This window comes from Numenius arquata, chromosome 5 (assembly GCF_964106895.1).
Source record: "Numenius arquata chromosome 5, bNumArq3.hap1.1, whole genome shotgun sequence".
NCBI classification, from domain to species: domain Eukaryota; kingdom Metazoa; phylum Chordata; class Aves; order Charadriiformes; family Scolopacidae; genus Numenius; species Numenius arquata.
In genome coordinates, this window is record NC_133580.1 from 14,074,124 (window position 1) to 14,098,617 (window position 24,494).

General features: G+C 40.9%; 3 protein-coding genes and 1 non-coding gene across 4 annotated transcripts in view; 3 read left to right on the forward strand and 1 right to left on the reverse strand.

The window, feature by feature from the left end:
• Positions 1-32: 32 nt before the first annotated feature.
• Positions 33-2,424, reverse strand: COX7B (cytochrome c oxidase subunit 7B). Its single transcript, XM_074148002.1, has 3 exons — positions 2,317-2,424; positions 768-892; positions 33-228 (listed from the first exon to the last, which is right to left on the reverse strand). Exons 1-3 carry the CDS (start codon positions 2,351-2,353, stop codon positions 154-156), a joined length of 237 nt encoding a protein of 78 aa, XP_074004103.1. The 5' UTR covers positions 2,354-2,424; the 3' UTR covers positions 33-153.
• A 252-nt stretch (positions 2,425-2,676) lies between these two features.
• Positions 2,677-2,792, forward strand: TRNAL-CAA (transfer RNA leucine (anticodon CAA)). Its single transcript has 2 exons — positions 2,677-2,714; positions 2,747-2,792. It is a non-coding gene; the product is annotated as a tRNA-Leu (tRNA).
• Positions 2,793-4,104: 1,312 nt separating this feature from the next.
• On the forward strand, positions 4,105-17,914 carry MAGT1 (magnesium transporter 1). Its single transcript, XM_074148303.1, has 10 exons — positions 4,105-4,215; positions 5,315-5,484; positions 6,346-6,463; positions 7,786-7,926; positions 8,431-8,571; positions 8,882-8,971; positions 12,036-12,099; positions 14,081-14,155; positions 14,627-14,717; positions 15,887-17,914. The coding sequence occupies exons 1-10, from the start codon at positions 4,105-4,107 to the stop codon at positions 15,900-15,902; spliced, it is 1,017 nt and encodes a 338-aa protein (XP_074004404.1). The 3' UTR covers positions 15,903-17,914.
• Positions 17,915-22,152: 4,238 nt separating this feature from the next.
• ATRX (ATRX chromatin remodeler) overlaps positions 22,153-24,494 on the forward strand; it is an 85,927-nt gene continuing 83,585 nt past the window's right edge. Inside the window, exon 1 of the mRNA XM_074148304.1 lies at positions 22,153-22,421. Within this exon, the coding sequence (XP_074004405.1) occupies positions 22,402-22,421 (20 nt within the window). The 5' untranslated portion in view covers positions 22,153-22,401. The remainder of the gene's footprint in view (positions 22,422-24,494) is intronic.

Below are 24,494 nucleotides of genomic sequence, written 5' to 3' on the forward strand. Positions count from 1 at the left end.
ACGGAGCATCGAGGAAAACTAGAAGAGGCAGAGAGGTTTCTAGGTACATTTATTAGACCAGGAATGCCACTGTAGAAGTGGTAATCAGGGAACAAATGCCATTACATAATGATTTTTTTCAGTGAAAGTTCAGTTTATTACAAGCACAGGGTGTTACTCCCTCCATTCCTTTGGAGTGATTCTGCCAACGGGTGACAAGCCCCACTCAATTCCAGCTTGTGTGAACACCTGTGGGAGGATAAAAATCAAGATTAATTAACTCCTAAATCAAACCTTCAGATAGAGGGCTACGTCTATGGCTTTCAGTTTAGATTTCTTGTATTAGAATGTGGTATCTCAGTCATCTTCTAATAAAGCACGTGGAATATATTTATATTGAATAGTATTTAAATACTTCTGCTTTCTATTTCAAAGTGTCTCGCTTTTGAACAAAGAATCTGAAATGTAAAACCCCATCACCACACTTATTTTAATCTATAAATGTTTCTGCTAAAACCTCTACCTGTACAGCTTAGAGAACCCATGTAAAATAGAGAACACTTGTGTTTCTACTGCATTTTAAAATCAAGCAATAGACACAGAAATGTGTAAAAACTCAACATCGAAATATTAACTAACACAACTTTCACATTACTATTGACTTAAATAAAAAACTCCTAAATTCTGACCGCTTAAGTTATTTCAAACAAGTAAGCCCTTGTGGAACTTAGCTCGCAGGTTTACAGCTACAGTCACAACAGAGTGGTGAAAAAAAAAAGATGACTTACGTATCCCCAGATGGCAGTAAAAGCTACGGCCCCACCAAGGAGTACCAGGTTTCCGTATTTATCATGGAAGTCAGGCTCATGTTTGCGATGAGCTTGTCTTACTGCAGTATGCCGAATGCTACGAGCTAATGAACGTTAAAGAGAATTAGAAGTACAGAAATCAACTAAAATATACATTCAAACCATTCACAAGCCTCATCTCCCACCAACAGAGAGGCAAGCCTAAGCAGTGAAACACTTTACAAAAAGCTGAAAAAAAAATTGATCTTTTGGACTTAGAGCTCTGGAATGATTCCAAAACACAGGATATACAGGAAGGCATTGCATTTCGTTTCAGCTCTTCCAATTTCTCTCTATAAAGTTACCCTTAAAGTCTAATTCCAGTAAAAAAATTCTCTAAGTAACCTTTTTCATTAAGATGTTTTCTTTAGGCCCTCTGTGTGAAAGTTCAAGTACACTTTTAAGTATTACAATTTATATAATAAAATATTTTGCTTAGTACTTAAAAGTTTCAGATTTCTGTGTGTAAATATCTATATTGTCAGTATGTATCCGTAATACAAGCATTTTCAGGATGAAGCTCACCATCAGATTAAGCAGTTGAAGACAGTGGGTATGGGTAACACCTTTCTCGTTCCTTCAAGATTTTTGAAGGGAGGGGAGGGACGTGAAGAAGGAAATGGAAATAACTGTGGGTCTTCTCATGAGGTAAATAATAGAGAAGGAAATATAGAAGGATATCTTCAGATTACAGGATGTATGGATGTACGCTATAAATGTACACTATGAAAGGTACACTTATTAAGGAGAATACAGGGTTAAGAATCAAACCTCCAGCTTCAATACACGGCAATTGTTTAGTAGTTGTGTACAAAGCATTTGATAAGACAGTGATTTGTGCATAGACAGTACAAAATATAATCTTCTATCAGGCAAATGGTTCACATTTACCCAAACAAGACTAGAGAAGATCTACTACATCCCTAGCATGCTGTGAGGCTGCACAAGTTTGTTGGTGGTTTCTTTTTAACAGAAAAAAGAAGCTTGAATATCTACCAAGATAAACGCTGCTAAGCTTGTTTATTTTAGGTGCATGCACCTCGGGGTAAGCACATCATGAACCAAGACCAGATTTGAGAGGGCCCGGTTAGGCACTGAGGAGACTATCACTGCAGAGGTAATTTTATCTTTGAGTCTGAAGGCTGGTCATTGACTACACCTCACCACCTCAGGCTACAAGACTTGGATGTGCCTTTAGTTACCATCGAGGATGAAAAGCACCGAGGAAGGGAACCCAAGGTCAGCTCAAGTAAAAACAAGTAGGAGATAAAAGAGGCAGGAAAAAAAAAAAAAAAAGAAAGAACAAAAAGGCAGCAGACGAAGGACGACGAGAGGGTCGCCCGCAGTCCCTCAGCCGCCCCCACGACTGTTCAGGGACAGTCCTCACAGGGAAGGCACCTCACCGTGGGGAGACCCCCTGACGAAACCGTCTACTCCCGAGAAACACCCCCAGCACTTCTACACTCCAGAGAGCCCCCTCCTTGCTTACCGGTGAGGTTCAGAGCAGTCCTAGCCACAGGGAACATGTTGACAGGCGGAGTACGGCCCAGCCGCCGGCGAGACGCTGGTACCCTTGGCGAGCGGTGAAAAACAAAATGGCCGCGCCGGAAGTGGCCGAGGCGCCCAGCTACCGAGCGGAGCCCTGTGGGTAACGGGGCCGCGCAGCGGAGGGGAAAGACGGCTCCTCGTTTCGGCGGAGCGAGAGCGGGGGCAGCTCCGTAGCCCGGAGAGCGGGACAGGGGCTCCTCCCTCGTCTACAGGTTGGAAGCGCTCCGCCAAAGGCTGAGAGGGGCAGGTGCGGCCGTGAGGAAAGCGATAAGAAGCTCCCCGTGGCGCCTGTAATCGCAGTGTCAGGATGGCCGAGTGGTCTAAGGCGCCAGACTCAAGGCGTTCCGCGCCTTCCCGTGGCGGATTGGGTGTTCTGGTCTCCGTATGGAGGCGTGGGTTCGAATCCCACTTCTGACACAACTTTTTGAATGTATTTTTTTTCCCCGCCCTGATCCCCCCCCCCCCGCCCCCATCAAATTCCTGATGGAATTTAAACTCATAGAAGGGCAGAAGAGCTACAGCCAGACATTTTAGCGAACGTAGAAATTGCAGCGAGGTCCCGGAGCCAGAAATAATTTCTATCACACACACGCCCTCAAACAGAGAAATAAGAAATGAAAGCATGAATAAAACCACTTGTGGCGATTACGCTTGAGAGCCCATAACACATTACCCACTAGCTGAGGATTTCCTCCGAGTACAATTTTAACAATCGTTTTAACACACAACCCAGCAATATACTTGCATGTATAGAATCAGAAACGGTTTGGATTGGAAGGGACCTTAAAGATCATCGAGTTCCAACCCCTCTGCCCTGGGCAGGGACACCTCCACTAGACCAGGTTGCTCAAAGCCCCATCCAGCCTGGTCTTGAACACCTCCAGGGATGGGACATCCACAGCTTCCCTGGGCAACCTGTGCCAGTGTCTCACCACCCTCACAGTAAAGAATTTCCTCCTAATATCTAATCTAAATCTGCCCTCTTTCAGTTTAAAACTGTTACCCATTGTCCTATCGCTCCACTCCCTGATAAAGAGTCCCTCCCCATCGCTCCTGTAGCCCCTTTAGGTACTGGAAGGAGCTATAAGGTCTCCCCGGAGCCTTCTCTTCTCCAGGCTGAACAACCCCAACTCTCTCAGCCCGTCCTCACAGGAGAGGTGCTACCAGCCCCCTGATCGTCTTCGTGGCCCTTGCTTCGTATAAAATTAAGCAGGTGTACGCACTTGAGGGAGCTACCGATCAGGTTTCTCGGCATTTTACTCTAGAGTCCCTTTTTTTGGTTTCTCAGGGTTTCCGTGAGGCCTGGCCCCCCACGGCGTTGCCGCCGCCGCCTCCCTCGGGGACCCCAAGCACACCACTGTGCAGCAGTTTGCAACATTTGAAGAGCCGCAGGTGCTGAGGAAAGCCCGGGTGTATCCTGAAGGTAGGGGGCTACTGCGGTAGGCCAGCCGCGGCGCTCTCCCGAAGGCGGTCGGCAGCGGGACCCCCTGCTGACACCGTCACCGCCGTCTCCCGGGGGTTCCGGCCCCCCTCAGCACGGCACAGCACGCCCTCCCTCAGGGCTCCGCCAATCGCACGGCTCCAGCTTGCCTCGCTCCTATAGGCTAGCGGTGCCCGTGCTGGAGGCAGGTTCAACGAATCCTAGGCCGGCGGGCAGTCGCGGGCCGGCGTCGCCGCCAATAGGAAGCGGCTGGGCGGGACCGCGCTGCTGTTGGGTGGGCGCCCGCCAATGGGCGTGAGGCGGTGGAGCGGGGCGGTTATGGCGGCGTTGCCGGGCCTGGCGCTGCTGTTGCTGCTGGCCTGGGGCGGGTCGCCCGCCGCCGGGCAGAAGCGGAAAGAGGTGAGGTGCCGCGCCGCTGGTAGCCCCGGCGGGCTGGGTCCCGGCAGGGCGCGGGCTGGGACGACTTGGCCCCACCTTGGGTCGCCCGTGGGCCTCCCCCTGCCTGAGGCTTAGCCGTCCCCGGCGGCGCTGGCCAGGCCCTGAGGTGAAGCCCGCGGGCGCGCCGGGGGCCGAGCGGAGCAGTTGACCTTTTAGAATCATACAGTTCTAATTCCTCTTTTATTTTCGAGTGTGTTTAATTCCAGGTTCTTCCGTTCTTGTAAAACGCACCGTAAGAGTGTTGTCTTCCTGCTGAGTGAAATGTGGAGGGAGAGGGTGGGTGGACTGGCTGCCTTTGGCTATAATTATAAAGGTGTCGCTTATTTCCATACATTTGACTCCTAGGGTTTGAAAAGATCCCTCTGTACATACTTGTGTTAGTTCGAAGTCAAAGAAGAGTAGTGTATTGCTTACCCTAAAGTATTTATCTGAAGAAGGGTGTTAATAAGGAGTAGAGAAGTAGTTTATGATAAAAGTGATATTTGGGGGTTTGTCACTTATGTAATACTTCTTTGTATAATGCTATAGAATTGGTTTGCTCGTTTTTAAAGAAGAGCTTAGAGTTGAGAGCTCTGAATCAATTTTTTTTACAGCAATGCTGGAAACTAGATGTTGAGCTCACTTCCATAGTGCTTCTATCTCTAGTGTTGGTTCTGCTTCTACCAAGTTTTGAAATCTGAAACTGAGTGTGATGCTTAGTATCAGATAAATACTGGGGAGTGATTTGGGCCATTTTGTACATCTGAGATAAATCTTACAATTAGCAACATGAAAAAGGACTAGTGAGCTGATAGTCTTTACCAGCATGTGTAATACTAAGTGCTTAAAGCATGTATATTACTAAGTGGTTAAAGCAAAGTAATAATATTGATGTGACCGTCGAAAGGATTTTTTAATGCCTTCAAGAATCTTAAGGAAGTATGACATCGTGTGGCTTATGAACACTGTGCAACTGTTTTGTTATGTCAAATCTAAAAACCTTCAAGATTGTACTGTGAGACTAGGGAAAAAAAAACCACAAACCAAAAAACCATCAGTGTTCCTCTGACTTTATTTTCAGATGGTGTTATCAGAAAAAGTGAACCAACTAATGGAGTGGGCTAGTAAAAGATCTGTTATTCGAATGAATGGAGACAAATTTCGACGTCTTGTGAAGGCACCACCCAGAAATTACTCAGTGATTGTGATGTTTACTGCCCTTCAGCCTCACAGACAGTGTGTTGTGTGCAAGTATGGACTTAACTTCCAAGTTCTAATTTAGGACTAAATTATCATATGCTTTTAAGAAATTAAATTTAAGAACAGGATAAAACTTTCACATATGTGGGAGGAATATACTAGGGCACCTTGTAGTAGGTTTATCTTTGAAATTAAATGTGTGGGAATATATGTATAATATGCATGTGAGAAAACAATATAGCTCTAAATTATTTATCTGCCTCTTAAAATAATTGTGGCTTTGCAGGAACAGTATTCACACTGATACGCTTCTGGAGAAAGAGAGGGTGTAAACTCAAGTTTCCTGGCATGAGCTGCTGAAGAAATGTTTGTAGAATTACTGCTGGCCATGTCTTCTAAAAGTCCTGCTAATTAATATGTTGATTGGCACTTCTTTACAATTATAGCATGCTGGATCCTTAACCATATTATGGTTGTCTTGTGTTAATCTAGAGGTGGCAGGGGTTTGTAAAGGTGACTTTTTTTACTGAGTTGAAATTAATTGGTTTCCCGTCCTCTGATGTGCAAAAGAGGGCACACCTACACCCATTTTGATCCTTTGTGAACTAGCAAATCATGAGCTGCTGGGCTCTGTCAGCTCAATCATGAGCTCCGTTTCACAGTTCAATTAGAATTGAACACTGCTTGTGTTCATGGACTCAACAAAACTTGCCCTTGCAAGTGCCAAATGCTTCACTTAATTGTTAGATGAGTGTCTGGCCTTAAACTGTTTCTTTAACACTAGAAAATTAATGTAGGGGTGTGTGGGATGCACCCATTAATTGGGTGGGTGGCTACAGCTCCCTCAGCTGTTTTATAACTTGTGTTCTGGACAAACATATGATACAGCATCTCACTTTGTGTGTTTTACAGGCAAGCTGATGAGGAATACCAGATTCTGGCAAACTCCTGGCGATATTCCAGCGCATTTACCAATAAGATTTTTTTTGCTATGGTGGATTTTGATGAAGGCTCAGATGTATTTCAGATGGTAACGTCTTTCTTTTTCTCTTCTAACATTATTTTTAACTTGGGTTTTGAAGACAGAGAGCAAGAAGGCAAAGATGTATACAAAATTTAGTGTTAAAATGGTTAAAGAAATAATTGATAAGTTAAAAGCTGTCACTTGGAAGAAATGAGAAGAGCAGAGAGTGGTGGCATGTTGGCAGTAATATTGACAGAACTGACAAATCTGGAACAGGCACTAGGAGTGAACTGGCTTCTCTGACTTTTTTCTGAGTTTGTCTGCTATAATAACTTACAGTGTAATTCTCAATAGAAATCTTCTGTGATACATGAAGAGGCAAGATAGAAAGCACCTATGTTGTTAGGAACAGCTATTACAGTGTTTAGATCACTAGAGAATGATAGATTAGGCTTTCAGTGTGGCTTAACTTCTTTTCAAGTACCCAGTCATTTTGCTCTTATATTAACATTACGTAACCAAATTTTACTCAAATATATAAGAACATTCTGTGTAGGCTTGCAATTGTAGATCACATTAATAATTCATTTTTTGCAAATCTTAACTCTTTTTTTTTTTTTAAGAGATACTCATCTCTATTTAAAAGCTACACAATTTAGGTAATGGTATTTTATTAAATGGAAGGCCTTGGACTGGGGAAGTGGAAAGGGATGTCTTTTGTCTTTTATTATTCTTAAATTTTCCCATAGTGTTAGATCAAAAATTACTTCATCAAGCTGTGGCCTTTATAGATTATTGCATATATTCCTATTTTGCAGATTTCTCTCCCAAAAGTAGTATCTACAGAAGAAACAGATTAAAAAAACTGAAATGCTATGGGAAAAACAGTGTTAGGAAAAGATAGAACTACATTTTTTAAACAACTACTTTTATTTACCTACTGTAATCTCCTCTTAGCTGGTCCGAATCTTTTGAATCGGTAGCTATAGATCTGAGTACTGACAAAGAAATGTCAATCATGCTCAATGGTGTTAAAAAAACCAACCAACCAAACAACATTACTTCTAAGCAGGCTTTTCTTTGGGGTTTTTTTGTTTGTTTTTTTTTTTTTATTTCTAAGATAGCCAGAACAGCTGGTGACAGAGCTAAAAAATGTCCTTAAAACTGAAAGCAGAAAACAGCATGGAACACAGAAGGGAAGTTGCAGAAGTATGTCTATTACTTCTACGAGATACAGAAATGCAAGTTACTATGTGCTGTCTTTACTTTTTTTTATTGAATATTACTTTTTATGATTAATTTAGTGATGGTATTGCAGGATACAAATGAAAATGTTACTAAATAGACTTTTCATGGTGCTGTATCTTCTGTGAATTTTCTAAATACAGCTAAACATGAATTCTGCTCCAACCTTCATTAACTTTCCTGCTAAAGGGAAGCCTAAACGGGGTGACACGTACGAACTTCAGGTGCGTGGCTTTGCAGCTGAACAGCTTGCTCGTTGGGTGGCTGACAGAACTGATGTCAATGTAAGTATATACAGACTTTCCCTAGCACCACCTGCAGCACTCCCTTACCGTGTAATTCCAGCTGTGAAAGACCTCAGTTGTGTTTTGTGGCTAGTGATCTAATCTCAGATATTCTAAATAGTTCTTGTCTACAAAATTGAGCTTGGGTGCATGACATCTTTAAATTTCCTTATGTTCTGTGTTCTAATATTTTGTGTAATTTTATATTTGGTAAGATGGTAAAACTCATCTCTTTCCTTTTCCTTCTTCTGTTCCTGTGGAAGAAAAACAGTCTTTAAATTATTAGGTAGGGTAAAGGTGTATAAAACTGAAGTTACAGTAGTGGAGGAAGAAGCATTACTTACTTCCCAAGTCAGATGCATTATATAGAAAATCTGTGTGCGTGTTGATATTTTATTTTTTTTTTTTCCCCTGCTCTAATAAACTGTGGGTTTTGTTAGCAGGAGTGTGGGTATAATCTATAATCCCATTGAGGAAAAATAATTTAAATATCTGCTGTTTTAGATTCGTGTGATAAGGCCACCAAATTATGCTGGGCCGTTGATGTTAGGACTGCTGCTGGCTGTTGTCGGAGGCCTCGTATATTTGCGTGGAAGCAACCTGGATTTTCTGTATAACAAAACTGGCTGGGCATTTGCTGCTTTGGTGAGTAATTATAACTATTGTCTGCCTGTTGTCATGAGTTTTGTAGCAATTCAAGTCTTTAAAAGCTTTTGTGTTTAAAGGTGCTTAACCCTGGTAGAGGAAAATGAGGTGCATTTAGTTTTACTTTTTGGTAGTCTGATAATACTTGATCTTGGTCTTTTCAGCTCAGTTAATGCTTGATTAGATGCCTTTTATACAAGTACTAGCCTAAGATTGTATTCTAGACCAGTATGTTTTGGTATGAAGTGAAAAGAAATTGGATAAAAAAATAATTTTAAAAAGTCCTCATTAAATAGTGTTTCTTTTTCAGTGTTTTGTGTTAGCAATGACATCAGGCCAGATGTGGAACCACATTAGAGGTCCACCCTATGCTCATAAGAATCCCCATACAGGACAAGTGGTAAGTCTTTTCTTTGGTGGTTTTTTTTTTCCTACATACCATGTTTGTTTCTACAGAATAAGGCTGAAACTAAAAGAAGCAAGTCAGAGTGCTGTTATGGTTTGAGGAACCCACAACAATTTATTGTTGTTCTGACAATTATTCTATCACCCGATGACCCCTCCCCACCCGGGAAGGGGAATCAGGGAAAAGAAGGAAACTTGAGGGTTGAAATATAAATAGATTTAACGGGATGAGACTAAATAATTAACAATAATAGTAAAGAATCTGTATTGATCCCAGTACCAGTATAAAATATACAGAGATTACACTTAGCCCGTTCCATCAGCAGGAAGCTGTGCGTTCCCAGCAGGGGACAGCAAATGTCAGACACTGCGAGCGCTGCAGCTTTGGGAGGAAGGGAAGGGCTCAGGGGTCCAGCACCGGGCCAAGGAGTCCTCAGGATGGCAGCCATCAAGGGAGAGAGAGAATTCCTCAGCAAACTTTCTAATCTATATTGGATGTGACGTTCATGGTATGAAATAATCATGTTGGCCAGCCTGCACCAAGTGTCCAGGCCTCGCTCCTCCTCATCCCTGCACCTGGCAAGGCTTGAAAACACCAAGACCTTGAATGCCACGTAGTCTGGCTGGCCATGAAGTAAATATTTTCCGAAATGCAGACACTAGAGTCTTCTAAAAGTGCAGTTTTCCCAACCATTAGGAGATAAATTAGTCTTGTGTTGCTCAAACCAGGACAAGTGCAAATTCTATTCTTGGCTGCTTTTTTTGTAAGTCAGTGAGCCTAACCTCTCCTGCAGTGAGCAAGGCAAATTAGAGAGCTGTTGATTAGTTGAGAGAGAATCTGTCTTCTTTTAAAAATATCTGTAAAAGAGGAGTTTTGTTTTGTGAAGCATGAGTGTTAGAGCTCCAGTCAAGATTTAGATTTTCTTCCAATTAGCTTTACCCTTTTCTTGGCTTAAATAAAAGAAGAAACTTGTAGACTTGTGCTTTACTACTAAGAAATCACAAAATACTGATCTTAATCCAAAACAAAGTACTCTGTTGTGTAATTGCAGTGTGATAACTTCAACCATTACTATTCCAGTTTGATAGGAAGGTCATTCCTATGTGTTCTATGATACATTAATTCTGTGATGCTCTAAGAGTAAGAGCAAATGTTGCATAGGGTTTTTTTTAGGTGTATTATTTTCTATGCTCAGTAATAAGCTTTTAAGAGATAGAATAAGAAATATGATTCTTAATCAGATAAGAGAGATTGAGCAGTTCCTAACATGAAACTGAACATGCTGCTAGATAATAAATCAAAGTTCTTTCCATGCAGTAAAGCATTAGATGGCAGTCCTATGGATAGTACTCTGCTGGAACCGGGTCATCCTGGTTCTGAAGTGGTATCTTGGACGTTATTTCTGTTGTGTTAATGTCTAGAGAGTTCAAGGTCTTTTTGTGTGCAGAAACTTTGATTATTCTAGTGATCACAGAAAGCTAGGAAGGTACTTAAATAATGCTTTAGGGTAAAGAGGGTAGCATACAGAGTAATCAAAACTACTTGCTTGGGGGGGAGGGGGTTCCCTCTTGTTTCAGAACCTAAGGTGAGCATTTCTTTCAGCCTTCCTCTTGTTCTCCTTCTTGTTGTTCCCCATCTCTTGAAAATGTAGAAGGAAAAAACGTGATACGTTTTGGAGGAAGCATAATGACAATGCGGTTTGCTTAGTTTCTGAGGGTAGATTATTTTAAATTACTTGATCTCTTCCGTTTCTCTGATCTCTTATGTGTCTTTTAACCATTCCTGTTTGTTTTCATGTTTTCTTTTCAGCACTTATTTACATGTGATGTTTGCTTTCCTCTGTCTTGTATGTATATTGTATCTCTAGTGATGAAGAGACATGATAGTTCTAAATTGCTAACAGCAAAATCAAGGTGTTTATGTTGAGTGTTACATGCTAAGCAGTCCTATTGCTGAGCCTGGGAAGTTCATCTTTTAACTTGTTGGTTTTAGTTCATACCCCCATATAAAAACATCTTTCTTTGAGATTCTTGAGGTAAATCAATGTCTAGTGACCTGAGACTTATGAAATCTCATTCTTGGGAAAAATCAGTTTTAACATCACTTGAAATGTACTGCTCTGTACATAATATAGAATGAGATACATTCTGACTACTTTTATAGTGTACCAAGAGCATTGCATCTCTTGAGGTCCTTGCACATCACGTATTGGCTTTTCTCATGTATTTTACTCAGGAGGGAATTAATTTGGTGAAATGTCCTTTCGTGCCTCGTTAGGTGGGTCAGGCCCTCTATTTTTACATAAAATGTGGATCTGCTTATCAAACTTTGTTTTTTCCTACTTAGATATAACATCACAACCATAGTGATGTAGAGCTTCCCATAAGGGATTAAAAAAATGGTATTGCACAATTTCAAATTTTCTGTTAACCCAGTTGGTTACTATTAATGTAAATAAAACTCAGCCAACTTACTGAGAGGAAGTTCTCATATTTTAAACGTTTGCTTGAAAACTCTTCCTTTAGTTTTTTCTGTTTACATTATTCCCAAGCCTTTTTGAGACTGAAGAATAAAGCTTCGATCGTATTGGTGGTGATGTTCCTTTTCCTAGTATGCCATGAAAAAGACTTCAAATGCTTGGTTCTGGAGCCAAGTGAGTAAGGCTCACGCAGAGGAGCAACGTATGCAACCTAAGAATCCAAGTCAGGGAGTGGATCAGACTCGGATCATGGTGGGTGCAGGAGGGCATAATTATGGTATTTTGTCCTGCTGAACAGGGAATCTGGAGCATGAAGGTTGCAGCTCCACTTGCACTTACTATAATCTGAATGATACTTTGGGCTGATTGTGCATGTTAATAAAAGAAGGATTTTTGATGTTGACACAGCTCCCCCTCAAAATCAACAGTTAATAGATGAAATTGTTTGGGCTCCAACTTCCGTTCTGTTTTCTGAAAGGGACAGTGCAAAAACGCAGTTCCAAGCTGTATAGATGTTGGTAATCATGTCAAAGTTGACTCCAGTCTCTTCTAAATTCAATTACTCTTTGTCTCTTACAGAACTATATCCATGGAAGCAGCCAAGCCCAATTTGTGGCAGAAACGCACATTGTTCTTCTGTTTAGTATCCTTCCTTCTGAGAAGCATGTGGTCAGTGACAACTTTTGTTAGCTTAAGCTGCTGCCTTTTCCATGAGACTACTTTGTCAGGCTTGTAACTGTCATGCAGTACTGATGCAGAAGCTTGTAGAGCCTTTCTGTGTCCACAGCTATGCTTTTCCTATGCCAGTGAGCTTTAACCTGAATAGAAAAATGTTTACTGCTTTCTCACCACCCTTTTTCTTGCTGAATGACTGAAATGAGTACAGCGTTAAAGATGTGGATCTTTGTGGAATCGTAAGATTCCTCAGGATAACCCCTGTTCCCCTATGCATGTCTCTTTATCTTTTCAATCTGACTTACTTATTTGTTGCTTTGTTGTTGAATTCCTTCCTCTAATACTGATCTTCTTTTATTTCTTTGCTTACCTTCTTTACTTTTAATCTTACCAGTTGTTCATGCTAACTCTTCAGGATTTTTCCATGCCAGTATTATACCATCAAGAAAGGCAAGCAAAAACTTGCAGGTTGAGAGCTTATGCTTTTCTCATTTCTATAAAAATGTTTCTTTGGAGTCATAAGAATACTCTGAAAATTCAATGTTCTTTTCTGTTCCCACATGTATGTTTTTGACCCATCATCTGCAACTTCGGTCATCTCTGACTCAAGCTTTTCTTTCTTGTCTTGTCACCTGAGGCAGTCTGTGTATTCTTTTATCTTTCTATTCAGGATTTTTTATTTTATTTAATACTATATTTTTTTTCTTGCAACTTCACAGTCCCAAACTGATTATATTTTATAGTACACAAGTATGGCAGAATAGCAGACTTACTTCAGGCACATTATTTCAAAACTTCATTCAAAGTGCCTGTCCTCATCGCTGTTTGACAATGATTAACAAGTCTCTCTGTTGCAACTCCAGTGTTCTTTAACAGAGTGACTTCTGCTAATTTCCCCCTTTTCTCTTCTTGTTTTATGTATTCAAAATCCAAAGTGACGCATTTGGAATTTATAATAAAATAATATAAAGTAAGCAATTGATGTTTAAATATGCTGGTGTTAAACTTTACTCTCTTGCTGTGTATTCATTATAAAAGACTTTTTTCTTAAAACGTCCATTTGGAGGGGAACTTCTGATCTTTTTAAAATTATTACTGCGCTTCTGATGCGCTGAGTCAAATTCAACCTAGAAACTTTTTGTTGATGTTTTTGTGTTATTGCAATGAATCACTGTATGGACCCAGTCTACCAGTTGCTGGAGACATTTAAAATGGTAGGAGTTGGCGAAGATCCTGGAGGTTGAAGTCGTTGTTCTCTTGTGGTCTACCTTCAGCACATCTTAATGGTCCCATTGTAGTCAATGCTAAGTATTTCTCCTTTCAGGAGGAGGATTGGGACTGAACATCTATAGTGAAATGGAATTAAATGGATGCACTATTTTGCTTTGCTAGGATTCACTTTTTGCAAATGTCAGGCTTTTTAAGTTGTCTGTGCTTCCTTAATCTCATAAGATTTAATATTTTTTTTTTAATTGAAGAATTAGAAAAGACTGAAACATTGCTACTTGGAAGAGATGCTGTAGATTAAATATTGTATGCATCTTATTTGTTCTATTAGCTCAGCATAATGTAAAAGTTGAATTCCTTTTGGGATTTTCCAGTGGAGTAGAACAGTAGTAGGAGTGGACCAAGCTCTCTGGGAAGGAGTGAATGCTGTTTCATGACAAGCTGAGATAATAAATACATGGTTTTAATTTTGTGTTAAGATCTACTATATTTTCCAGTTTTCATATAAACTTCGTATTTATTGTCTCTTAAAAGTTAACATTATTAATACATTTAATTTGCTTCCCCCCCCCGCCATGGTTGCTGGTTTGGCTGGGAAATCTTTAATTTTTCCAATGAGTTTTAATGACCCAGGTATGGTGTGGGAGCTGAATTTACGAGATTAGGAATGAGTGTATTGAGTCATTGTATTTTGTTGATTTAGCCTTAAACAGTGTTCGTAGATGGTGGTGTTACTTTAGGGATGGTACTCCTCCACGAAGCTGCTACTTCTGACATGGATGTGGGGAAAAGAAAAAGTAAGTACTAATACTTTTCATTCTAAGAGAAGCCAATTTCAGTAAATATCTTTCATACATATTAAATAGAAATGCTTTTGCCCTGTTGTTTTTTGTACACTTCCCGCCTCTGAGCAGAAGTGAATCGTTTGGCTTTTTGGTAACGTTTGGAGTTGCTTAGCAAACTGCAAGATAAACTCAGAGCTCTTTTGGGAAATGAGATACAAAGATGCTTTGCAGCATTTTGCTAGTAAGGGAGAGAAGGAGGGACTTGCTTTCTCTTAAAGCAGTGGTATAAAATTGATTTACAGTAGGAATTTGAAAGGAAATTGGTGTTATTTATTTCTTCTCAGTGACTCTAATACAGGTGACATCTAATTAGGTGTCACCTAATATGTAAATACTACAGAATGCACTTGAAACCCCCAGTCGCTGTGGTGTTTTTGGGGAGAGCTGTCACATTATCAGAATCTTACTTTGCATCTCTTGCAGTCATGTGTATTGCTGGTATTGGCTTGGTGGTGCTGTTCTTCAGCTGGTTGCTGTCTGTCTTCAGATCCAAATACCATGGCTACCCATACAGGTATGTTGTCTTTGCTGCTTCTGTCATTGTACCTGTATTGCAATGCACAGGAAAACACCACCACAGACTTCCTTGAAGCAAGTGGGTAAACACAAAGGAGGGCTTAAAGATTGCCAGTGATACTAGAAGGTTTGGGGGTTCTGGACTGTATGCTTGTGAATGAATCTGTTCCTGCTGGCAGCTATTTCCTTGTCTGGTAATATTAGTTTAAACCAGAATGGAGAAATAGGCAAAGGACCTATTTCTGAAATCTAACTTGGTGGGAAATACTCCTTTAAAAATGCTCCGCTTGCTTCTTAGCAAGTGGCAATGTTGGTTGATACAATCACCAGAAATAATAGTATTTGGTGGATATTATGATTTTTCAGTCTGGCCAAAGAAAAGATTCTGGTACTCTCCTTTTCATGCCATCACATATTATAAAATACTTCTATTTTCATAGTGATATCTCAGCCAATTTATACTGAAAACAAGTGTCTTTTTTTTCTCTACTTTTCCTCCATATTCATACATCTTGATTATTAATTCTTATTTGTGGGAACAAGGAGGATGGCTGATGTTTTAAAGCTGTGTACATTTTGTGATAGCTTGTGTAAAGAGTTGTAACACTACTAATTGACAACTTGCCTATACTGATGATATATGTATTATCTTGTGTGGTTTTATTAAGTTTTATGCATTTTAAAGGAATAAATACATGTTGAGGGACCAGCTTCTAACCATCTCAGATTCTGCAATGAGTTTAATTTTCTGGAACGCTAATCCCATAGGCAAATATTATCCCCTTCCTATGAGAAGTCAGTTCTTTTTTAAAAAATATCTAACAATAAAACTTGTTATTTCATAAACACTTTTCTCAAGACCCGAAGAGAGCTGAACTTATTCCCTGTGTAATAACTGGTCAGCTTTTATTCTGGTCTATGCAATGGTCTTATGTGCTTCTCCTAACTTTGTTGTTGGTAAGATGTCGTTGTCTTGGCTTTCGAGTTACTAGAAGTTTCGAGTTACTTCGCTTTTAAGCGACTTCTACAGAGCTGCTTATGTTGTAGTTGCATCAGGCCCAGTTTCTCATTCTGATTTTCTCAGCATATATGAAAGCTAAGTGGAATGTTGCACGCCTTTTGCTTATTACAAAATTAATAAGAATGTTTGTTATTTTGTACCTGCAGTTTCCTAATGAGTTAAAGGATTCCAGAATCTACAACATCAGAAAGATGGCGACTCTGAAATGGCGTGTAACGGAATGGAAGAGCTAAATACGTGTGGTTCGTGCTACCTCTCTTTACGCTGAACGAGATAGTTAAACACTGAACCAAAGACGACATGTAGTGCCTTAAATATAACAAGCAATTTGCTCTGAAGGATGCAGAGTATTAAGATGCAATCTCTTTTTCATAAGCTTTACATCTTCCTAAACAACTCTACTTCTAGTGAAATTCAGAACTTAATGCTTAGAACTACATTTCTGTAGACTAAGTAGAAACAGTACTTTAAATTCAATTGGATAATGTTTTCCTTATGTTTCTTTTCCCCTCAAATACTTATCACTTTATTTCCTGTTTGTGCACAGCAGGTGACAATAGCTTCTCTGTCCTACCTTTTCATGGTTGAGAAAACATCTTTGTGTGCCTGGAAATCTTTTCCTTCCATCCGTGTGCAACCCTTGGAGCATGCTCTGAATTCCAATGTGGAATGTGCATATCCTAGAGCTGTATCTCATTTTTGAAAAGAGTACTTAACAGCTATATGATGTGAGAGGTTGTTTCACAGATGAAGGGAAAATTTTCAACAGGTAGAACAGAGTTATTAATTCAATTATTCATTAAAAATTTTCTTTGCCAAATGCTGAAATTGCAACATTTAAGTGTTCACTCAGAGCCGAAAAAATATACTGACCAACACTCACACTCTCAAAAACACAAACCAAAACTGCAAAGGTAACTAGCTATCTGTACCATGAATTAAAGGTTGCCAACTGGCTTTCAAGTTTCTGCTCAAAGCCCTGACAAACCAGTAAGTATCGGATTTTTGGGCACTATGTAAGTTCTTGCATTCTCTGTTTGTTTTCTCCAAGTTTTTATGCTTGGGGAGGATATGGGAATGGGCAGAGATACCTAATCCCAGGATAAATATTGTTGCCCCAGGAAAGATTTGTTAGCCTTACGATTGGAATGTGTGTGCCTATGTGTGTGCCTTTTGCTCTCTCCTTTCGGTCTCTTGTCTCACAAAGATACTTTGCCTTAAAGATTCTTGAGTGGAAAACATTGTGCCTCAACCCAAACTGTTGTGTAGTTTCAGCACCTGTACTAAGGGAAATCTGCAGCATGATTCAGTGATATTTCCTTCCATAGGCTGTGGCAGCCTTGGAGGTTACTAGTCAGAGGAAAATACCATGAGGCTTTTGTCTCCTCCTTCTGCCTTTCCCCTGTCTCAAGGGCTTATAGAATTTGGATGCTTTAGACTGAATCTCAGAAAGGACTGTATCATTCAAAGTAGAATGTTATTCTTATGCAATTTTGCTAAATTAACACATCTCAAGTGCCTTAACTTCACTAATTTACTTGTTTGATGTTTCAACTTGTGGAGATTCATTTTTCTATGCCATACAGAATGACAAGCCTTAGTGGAATGGATAAATTGTGTGCCTGACTGGATTTTGGACAAGTTTCAATAAAATTTTTTAGTCTAATCCGTGCTCCTGTGTCTTTTGAACTTTAACATGAAGCAAAACAAACACCTCTTTTCTTTCACTATTGCTTCAATGTGTTAATAAAAATGTCTGTATGAAGTAAATAACCTGAGTACGGCTGAGTAGACTGGGTTAGTAGCATATCTGTGTTTGTGTGGGAAATTACAGGCCAAAATGTCAATACTAGAGGTCTTCTCATGTAGCCAACTAATAGCACGAAGATTGCATGGTTTTTACTTGTCTTTGACAGCTGTCCTGAGGTGAAAATCTTGGCTTCCTGGAGTCCTAGACGGGTCCACTAAATAGCGTTTCTGGAGGTGGAATCTAGTTAACACCATAGATTTGCTGGGAACAACTCTGGACTGCTGTACATGTTGCTTATTTTCCTGCCCTGTTGGTACAATGCTTCCAAAAAACATTTAGGTTAGTTGTACTTGTCATTAGCAATGCAGGTAAAAGTGGCTTACAGTCTCGTTCTAAAGAAGTAAATGTTTTTTCTTAAACTTTCAGACTTGTTTCTAATTTTTCTGACATGGTGCATCTTTTATTCTATCCCTCTAAAAAGCATCTATTGACTAACTGTTTAAAGTTGCACATCATGCTGATGGATGGTGGAGACATGTTGGCTTTCCACTTAAGGTGGTATAGATATTAAGAGTTTGGGATTTTCCTCTTTTTCCATGCTGACATATGAAATGAAAATAACGCTTACTTTTTTCCAACAGTTTGTCTGCTCTCTAGGCTGAAACGGAAGTGTGTGGAGGAGGGACCAAGTGTGATAGTGGAGCAAAGGAAGATTGAGTGCTTGCAAGGACCTGTAGCAGATTTAGAGAGGATGCCATTCTAGAAAGATTTGACTTGTGCAGCAGTTGAGAGGTAATGGCCAGCTATAATTGGTACCCAAAGTGACTCTTAGGGACCATTGGCATGTGCATCTCACTAACTAGTTAGTATAATACAGTTCTGGGCCAGTAGAACAAAGGTGGAAGAGGCAATGCATTTGAGAACTGGTATGCTAAAATGGGGAGTCTGATGAGGCCATCTCCTTTAGAAAGTGAGTCATTAAACAGCTCAGAAGTACTATAAAAGCTAACCTCTTAGAGAACACTTACTGTAATAAAAGGGGAAAATGGTATATTCTGTAGCTGAAAATGGACTCCGTGGTTTTGTTAATGTAGCTGGCCTCAAAGATTACTGCTTTTTCTGCTTTTGAGAAGGGGCTGTGGTGTATTTAAAAATTATTTTTGGGATAATATCTAGGAATAATTCAGGGAGCTCTCTGAGCTAAGCCCAAAGTAAGACAGTAAATCTAATTGGATTCATCTAGGTAATGTTTTGTGTTATCTCCAGTTTACTGGAAGCTCCTGTCTTCAAACCATTCTGGTGTTCAGCACAGAACATGTTTCTTAATGGTGGTGCTTAGTGATCATTTCTGTGGTTAAGCCTTTAACCAAGATGCTTCAGAACTGCTCAGTCCTTCAGAAAGATAGGGAATGGGCTCAGCTCTGCATCTGCTTTGTATGGCTTTGTGCTCATGCAAATAACCTTAATTAATCCCATGGCTGGTGATGCCCATGTGGCTGAGCGTACACATGCAATCGCCTGATAGAGATACACGTTCAGACATGAGGGTAAGAACAAGTGAAACCTTTTAGAAGGCAATGGGGTAGCCGTCAGGGTCTGGGGAATATGATGAGATGATGGCTGCTAAGAGGCTTTAGAAAAATGTAGATGCTTTTGTGGTCACAACTATTGGACATCTAACTAAATGTACTGGAAGGTTTATTCTGAGCTTTGTTTAAAAAAAAAGGTGTAAAAGTAAGCATAACAGTGACTTTTTATTCCTATTCTACGTTCTTGACAAAGTAGAAGTTTTGGAATTACTGAAGAAAGTCAGTTGCTTACCTTCTAAAACACTTGGAACGTCCAAAGAAAATCAGATACCCGAAACGCTTACGCTTGTTTGGATATGCTGTCTATGACATCAGATTATGCTAGATCATGGCGTCTTGTAGCCAAACTTCATTGTGAGAAAAGAATGCTCCATAGTGTTCCTTTATAACTTACTAGCAATGGTTTCTGATAGCGTTTTAAAAATTATCCAGTCTATAACAGAAAATCACTTATGCCAAAATCAGATTTTTTTTTTAACAAAGTTACAGTTTCAAAATGCTTTTATTTGCTATGAGAAATTAATTCTCACAAAAGATTTGGAAAAGTACTGGCACTTTGTTTCTTTATTGGACCTTGTTGTTTACTGCTTTCTCACGCTGAAAAGGTTTAATTATCAAATACAAGCCACTGCGCAACTGATTGCACACCATCAGTTTGAACTTTATTAAGGGGAATAGAGTAACAGCAAAACAAAGAACAAACCCAGGCTCTTGAGTAAGCAGTCATCTGTTTTCAGTTTTTATCATGCTTTTTGTCTGATGAATAGAGAATGAGTTTCATTGCACAGAATCTGTTCCATTTAAAAGCTCAGATCTTGACCATTCCTATGAAATGTATTTAAGCATAGTGTTTTGTTGTTCTGGATTAATTGTGCTACTTTTATCACAGACAATAATATGAAAAAGATGTATATGTAGTTTGTATTTCTAGGTCAGGAGCGCATAACATTATTAAAATATTCTCTTGCCAGTTGATAGCTATACATGTCTTTCAGCCATTTTTCTTAGAAGTAGGCTAATATCTACTTAAGAAAACTAATTACTGTCATTATGGAGAAAAATAAAAATCAGTGCAATGAGACTCTACAGTGGCCCTTGGGTTGTCCTGCAAACTAAGCTTGGAATCCTCATTCTTCCAGGTATATTTATTGGAGCAGGCAGCAGGGTCTATTAGTAGAGCGGTGGGGGAAGGGGTCCCGTGTGCGGGGGAAGCCAAACTGTTGCTGTGTTGGATGTGCAGAGCGTTTCTTTACGGATGCACGCAGTGTCCCTCCATACGCACAATTCGATGTGCTTCTACAATCTGTTTATTGACAGCCTCATGACAGTATCAGGGTTTGTCTTCTGGACTAATTGTTGGGAGATGGGAACGTTTCCCTTCTGCCATTATTTTGAGTTTTTCTCACAATAGAATCTTTTTCATGTGCAACTTGTATCTAAAGTTATGAGTTGGAGGCAATTAAATTTGGGGTTTTAAACTGCTTTCAAATACCTTCTTTCAAAGAAATAATAAAAATATTACAGAGTAAAAGTAATAAGTACATATGTGTAGTTATTCTAAATCAGTAGGATATTAGTCTATAAAGCAGACTAAAAGCCTTGAAGAGTAAAATAAATGTTTTCTTATTTTAATCATACAATTGGAATACTGATGCAGAGCTAAGAATAGGTCATGCTTCCAGCTTAATTCCTCTGTCTGGTGGCAAAAAAATAGAATGGCTTTTTTAAATTTCTAATGGAATTAGTATTAGTCAGTTAACAGATTTTTTTTTTTTTTTTTTCTCCCTTCTAAAACTTAGTTAGAAGGCAGGTGATGCTGTGGTCTTCTAAAAGTGTAGCATTAACTATGAGACAGTGTTTGTTAACAAAGCTGCAATTAAGTCTGCTGTTTGGTATTCAGCAAATACAGGATGCAGTTCTTGGGTAAAATTCTAAACCAAATTCTGTTTAGACGAGTTTGTAGCGTTTCCCTGGGATGTGTAAGCTTGTATGTGCCCAAGTGCAAAAATACTATTTATTCTACTATCGTTGCCTTTTAGAATGAAATAGATACGAAGGAGTAGTTGTACTTAAGATGACAGGGCTCTCACTCTATGATTATATTTTTTTTTTCTCCTATTTCGCACATTGCTTTATGAAACCAGGTGAGTTGGTACTTTTTAGTTTCTCCAGGTAAATATATTAATATGATAAAGAGAATCACTTTTGAAAAAGTGAATAATACTTGTGCCACCTGTTTCAGATTCTGTTGAGATACTGGACTTGGTCGTGGTGGTCTCTTCTGTTTCGGACGTGTGGGGAGACAGAAGTTTCCATGAAAACACCGACCAGGGGAGCTCGGGAGCCTTCTCGTGTAGCTCCTTCACCTCTGAATAGGGGTGTGTTCCAGTCTTCCTCTTTTCCTATAGATTTTAACATCTGATGGGAATGTAAAATTATCTTGGCATACTTATGTGAAGTTGCCAACGACGTTTCCTTATCTAAGGAATTTTCTGTGTTTTTTGTTTTTTTTTTTTTAAATAAAAGTTCTAGCAGAGCTGGGCGTAAGTGGCGTTCTAGCTAGCAGAGTAACTTGGGTGCTGTTCAACAAGTTCAACCTTGGTAATTCTCAATACAGCTGACATTACTTGTATCTTGCTGTCTTGTTACGCTGTCCTTGGGAAGCGCTCTCCCCCAAAGCCTGCTCTGTCCTGCCCCGCTTCAGTGGGTGGCCCATCCCCGCCGAGGCTTAGGGTCATTCGCCTGCTGGTGTTAGAGTTGGGCCGGCACCCCTGTGTTACTCTGGATGTATTTAAATGCCGTGATTAGCTTGATGATGTTGGATCCAGGTTGTGGCATCGCCCCAAGCTGGAGTCCTCTGATGACAGAGGTGGGGATGGGGTGAGACCCGATCCTGCGCTCGGCTGCCGCCGCAATGGCGGAGGCTACCGGGGCACCCGTGGGCGGGAGCCCCCTGCTGGACAAAGTCGTCAATACACTTTGTTTTGAAATGATGTCACGGGACTTGGTGCGTGACGTCAGGCCCCTGCCGGTGACGTAACCCTCCCTCCAGCCAATCGGAGCGGGGAAGGCTAGGACGGTGACGTGAACGACCCTAGCAACAGGCCCTGTCGGAGCCGCCCAATTAGAAAATCGCTGGGGGCGGCGAGGAGCCAATGGGAGTCGGCGAAGGAGGAAGGCGGCAGGAGGCAGGTCTCCCTCAGCCTCCCTCCGATAAGATGGCGGCGGAGCTTGCGATGGTGGCAATAACGGCTTTGTCTCCTTCCAGAGCCTGAGCCCGGTTCCGGCCCGGCCGGCCGCACCGAGCAGCGGCAGCGGAGACATGACCGCAGAGCCCGTGAGGTACGGCCCAGAGCCCGCCCCTGGCGGGGGGAGCGGCGGCCGCTGCTGGCCGCCCGGCCCGGCCCGCGGCCCCGCGGCGGGGGTGGGGCGGGGACGGGCCCAGGGCGGCCGGGGGTGGCGGCGGGAGGCCCGGGTGGGTAGCGTGGGGTTGGGGAGGGGGAACAGGGACGGCGGCGGCCCGGCGGCCGGTTGGTCTCGCCTCGCCGCGGCCCGGCGCTTGACCAGCAGCGGCGGCACGCACGCCCCTCCTCCCCGGACACGGCGGGGTCGGGCCCGAGGGGCGGGTAGGGCTGTACCGTCCCGTTCCGGCGGGAAGGCCTGGAGGGGCGGGTCCGCCATCGCCCGCCGCCATCGCCCGCCGTGCCCGCGCCGCGGGGATGTGCCCTCCGTTTGTCCGCCCCCGCCCCACGTGTTTGCGCTGTAGTAAAAGTCCTGCCATCCCGCCGATCCCACCCGTGAGGGGTCTGTGTTCACGCTGGTTTACAAACATCTCCCTCCACCCTTGAAGGGCTGTCTCCTGCCGTGTTAATTAGTACGGACGGCTCCTGTTTTGCTGCGTAAAGTAAGCAAGCTGATAAAAACCGAGTAAAGTCAGTATTAAGAAAGACGCCATGTTCAACTATTAATCAATAGTTGGCTTTGTGTGCTTTCAGTTTATTGGTATCTCAAGGGGTCTGATAAACAGACCATCACCCACAAATATTCCAAATGCCTGAGGCACTATATAAACAATAAAGTATTGTCACTTGACCCTCACGAATGTTGCACATATCATCAAAATCAGTGTTAAGAAAGGGAAGCATCATGCTGTCTTAAGTACTGAGCCTTGGGTAAAGTTTTTTTTTTTCTGTGGTCGTATTTGTGTATCTTCACCACCCAGTTTTAGACTTATTTTGAGTAATTCATAACTTACATTTAGTTCCAGTCAAAAGTTAAAGGGATGGTAGTTTTGTGTATTGTATGCATTTTGTATACTCCTCTTGTGTATTGCTTAATTTTAAAGCCTTAACACTTCTGAGAAAGTAATGCATATGTTATCTACTTCTGACAAAAAGAGATTTTTAAATTATTATCATTGATGTTGATGACATGTTGGATGCAAGTCATGAGCATTGCAAATATGCGTTATTTGGTGCATGACTTCCCAACAGTTGGGAGTTTGTTCTGCATATGTTTTCTTGTTTATTCTGTAAGATAGGGTTTGCCCATCTCTTCCCCCTTTCTCATTCCCAGGTTTTCTTCTCTGTGTTCTTAAAGTACTTTGACAGGTTAAACCACTTTTGTGTTTGGTTATTTTGTGTATAGACTGAAATACTGATTAAGGGACTTTCTTCTTTTTCTTCGCTAGTCCCTGAAAATCTAGGGTAGAGTTTGATTTTTGCATAGCAAAAAGATCCAGCTTACTAATATTTATTGACTGTTTTATGGTCATAATTAGTAAGACACATTCTGAAAAATGCTTTTCCATTTGGACCACTTTGCTTTTTATCTTACTGTGACTGTTGTATTTTGTTCTCCGTTTTCCCATGTTCTGCTTCGTTGTTTTTTGAACCACTTGTTCCTGGCCTACATTATAAAGGTTTTGTACTTAACTGTTTCCATATTCTTAGGTTGTCACTAGTGCAACAATTAGTGTTACTACTAAAGTGTTTCTTTAGTTGATGCTTCAGTAGAAGAGGATATAGAAGCTGATGCATTTTGCATGCAGTTTTTCAGATTACCTGCAGACAGAAAGGTAAATTGGATTCTTTCAGTTTATTTGCAATCTTGAAGATCAAAAAGTATGTGCAAAATAGATTTGAGATTGTATGTAGTCTTTGAGTTGGGTCTGTCCCACATAATAACCAGGCCCTGTGACAAACTACTTGTAAGTAGGTGGACATAATATTTCTTTTCCTCTGTGTGTGCTCCAAACGTTTCTTTTGTTCATGAACTCATTTCTCATTCAGTCTAAATATTTTTTTATAATTCTCATCCCATATAGAGCTCATCTTGAACAGTTTGTTTTTATTTTTTGCAAGAATAGTTCCCTGCCACGAAGTAGGCATGACATTGTAGGGTACCATGGTTTCA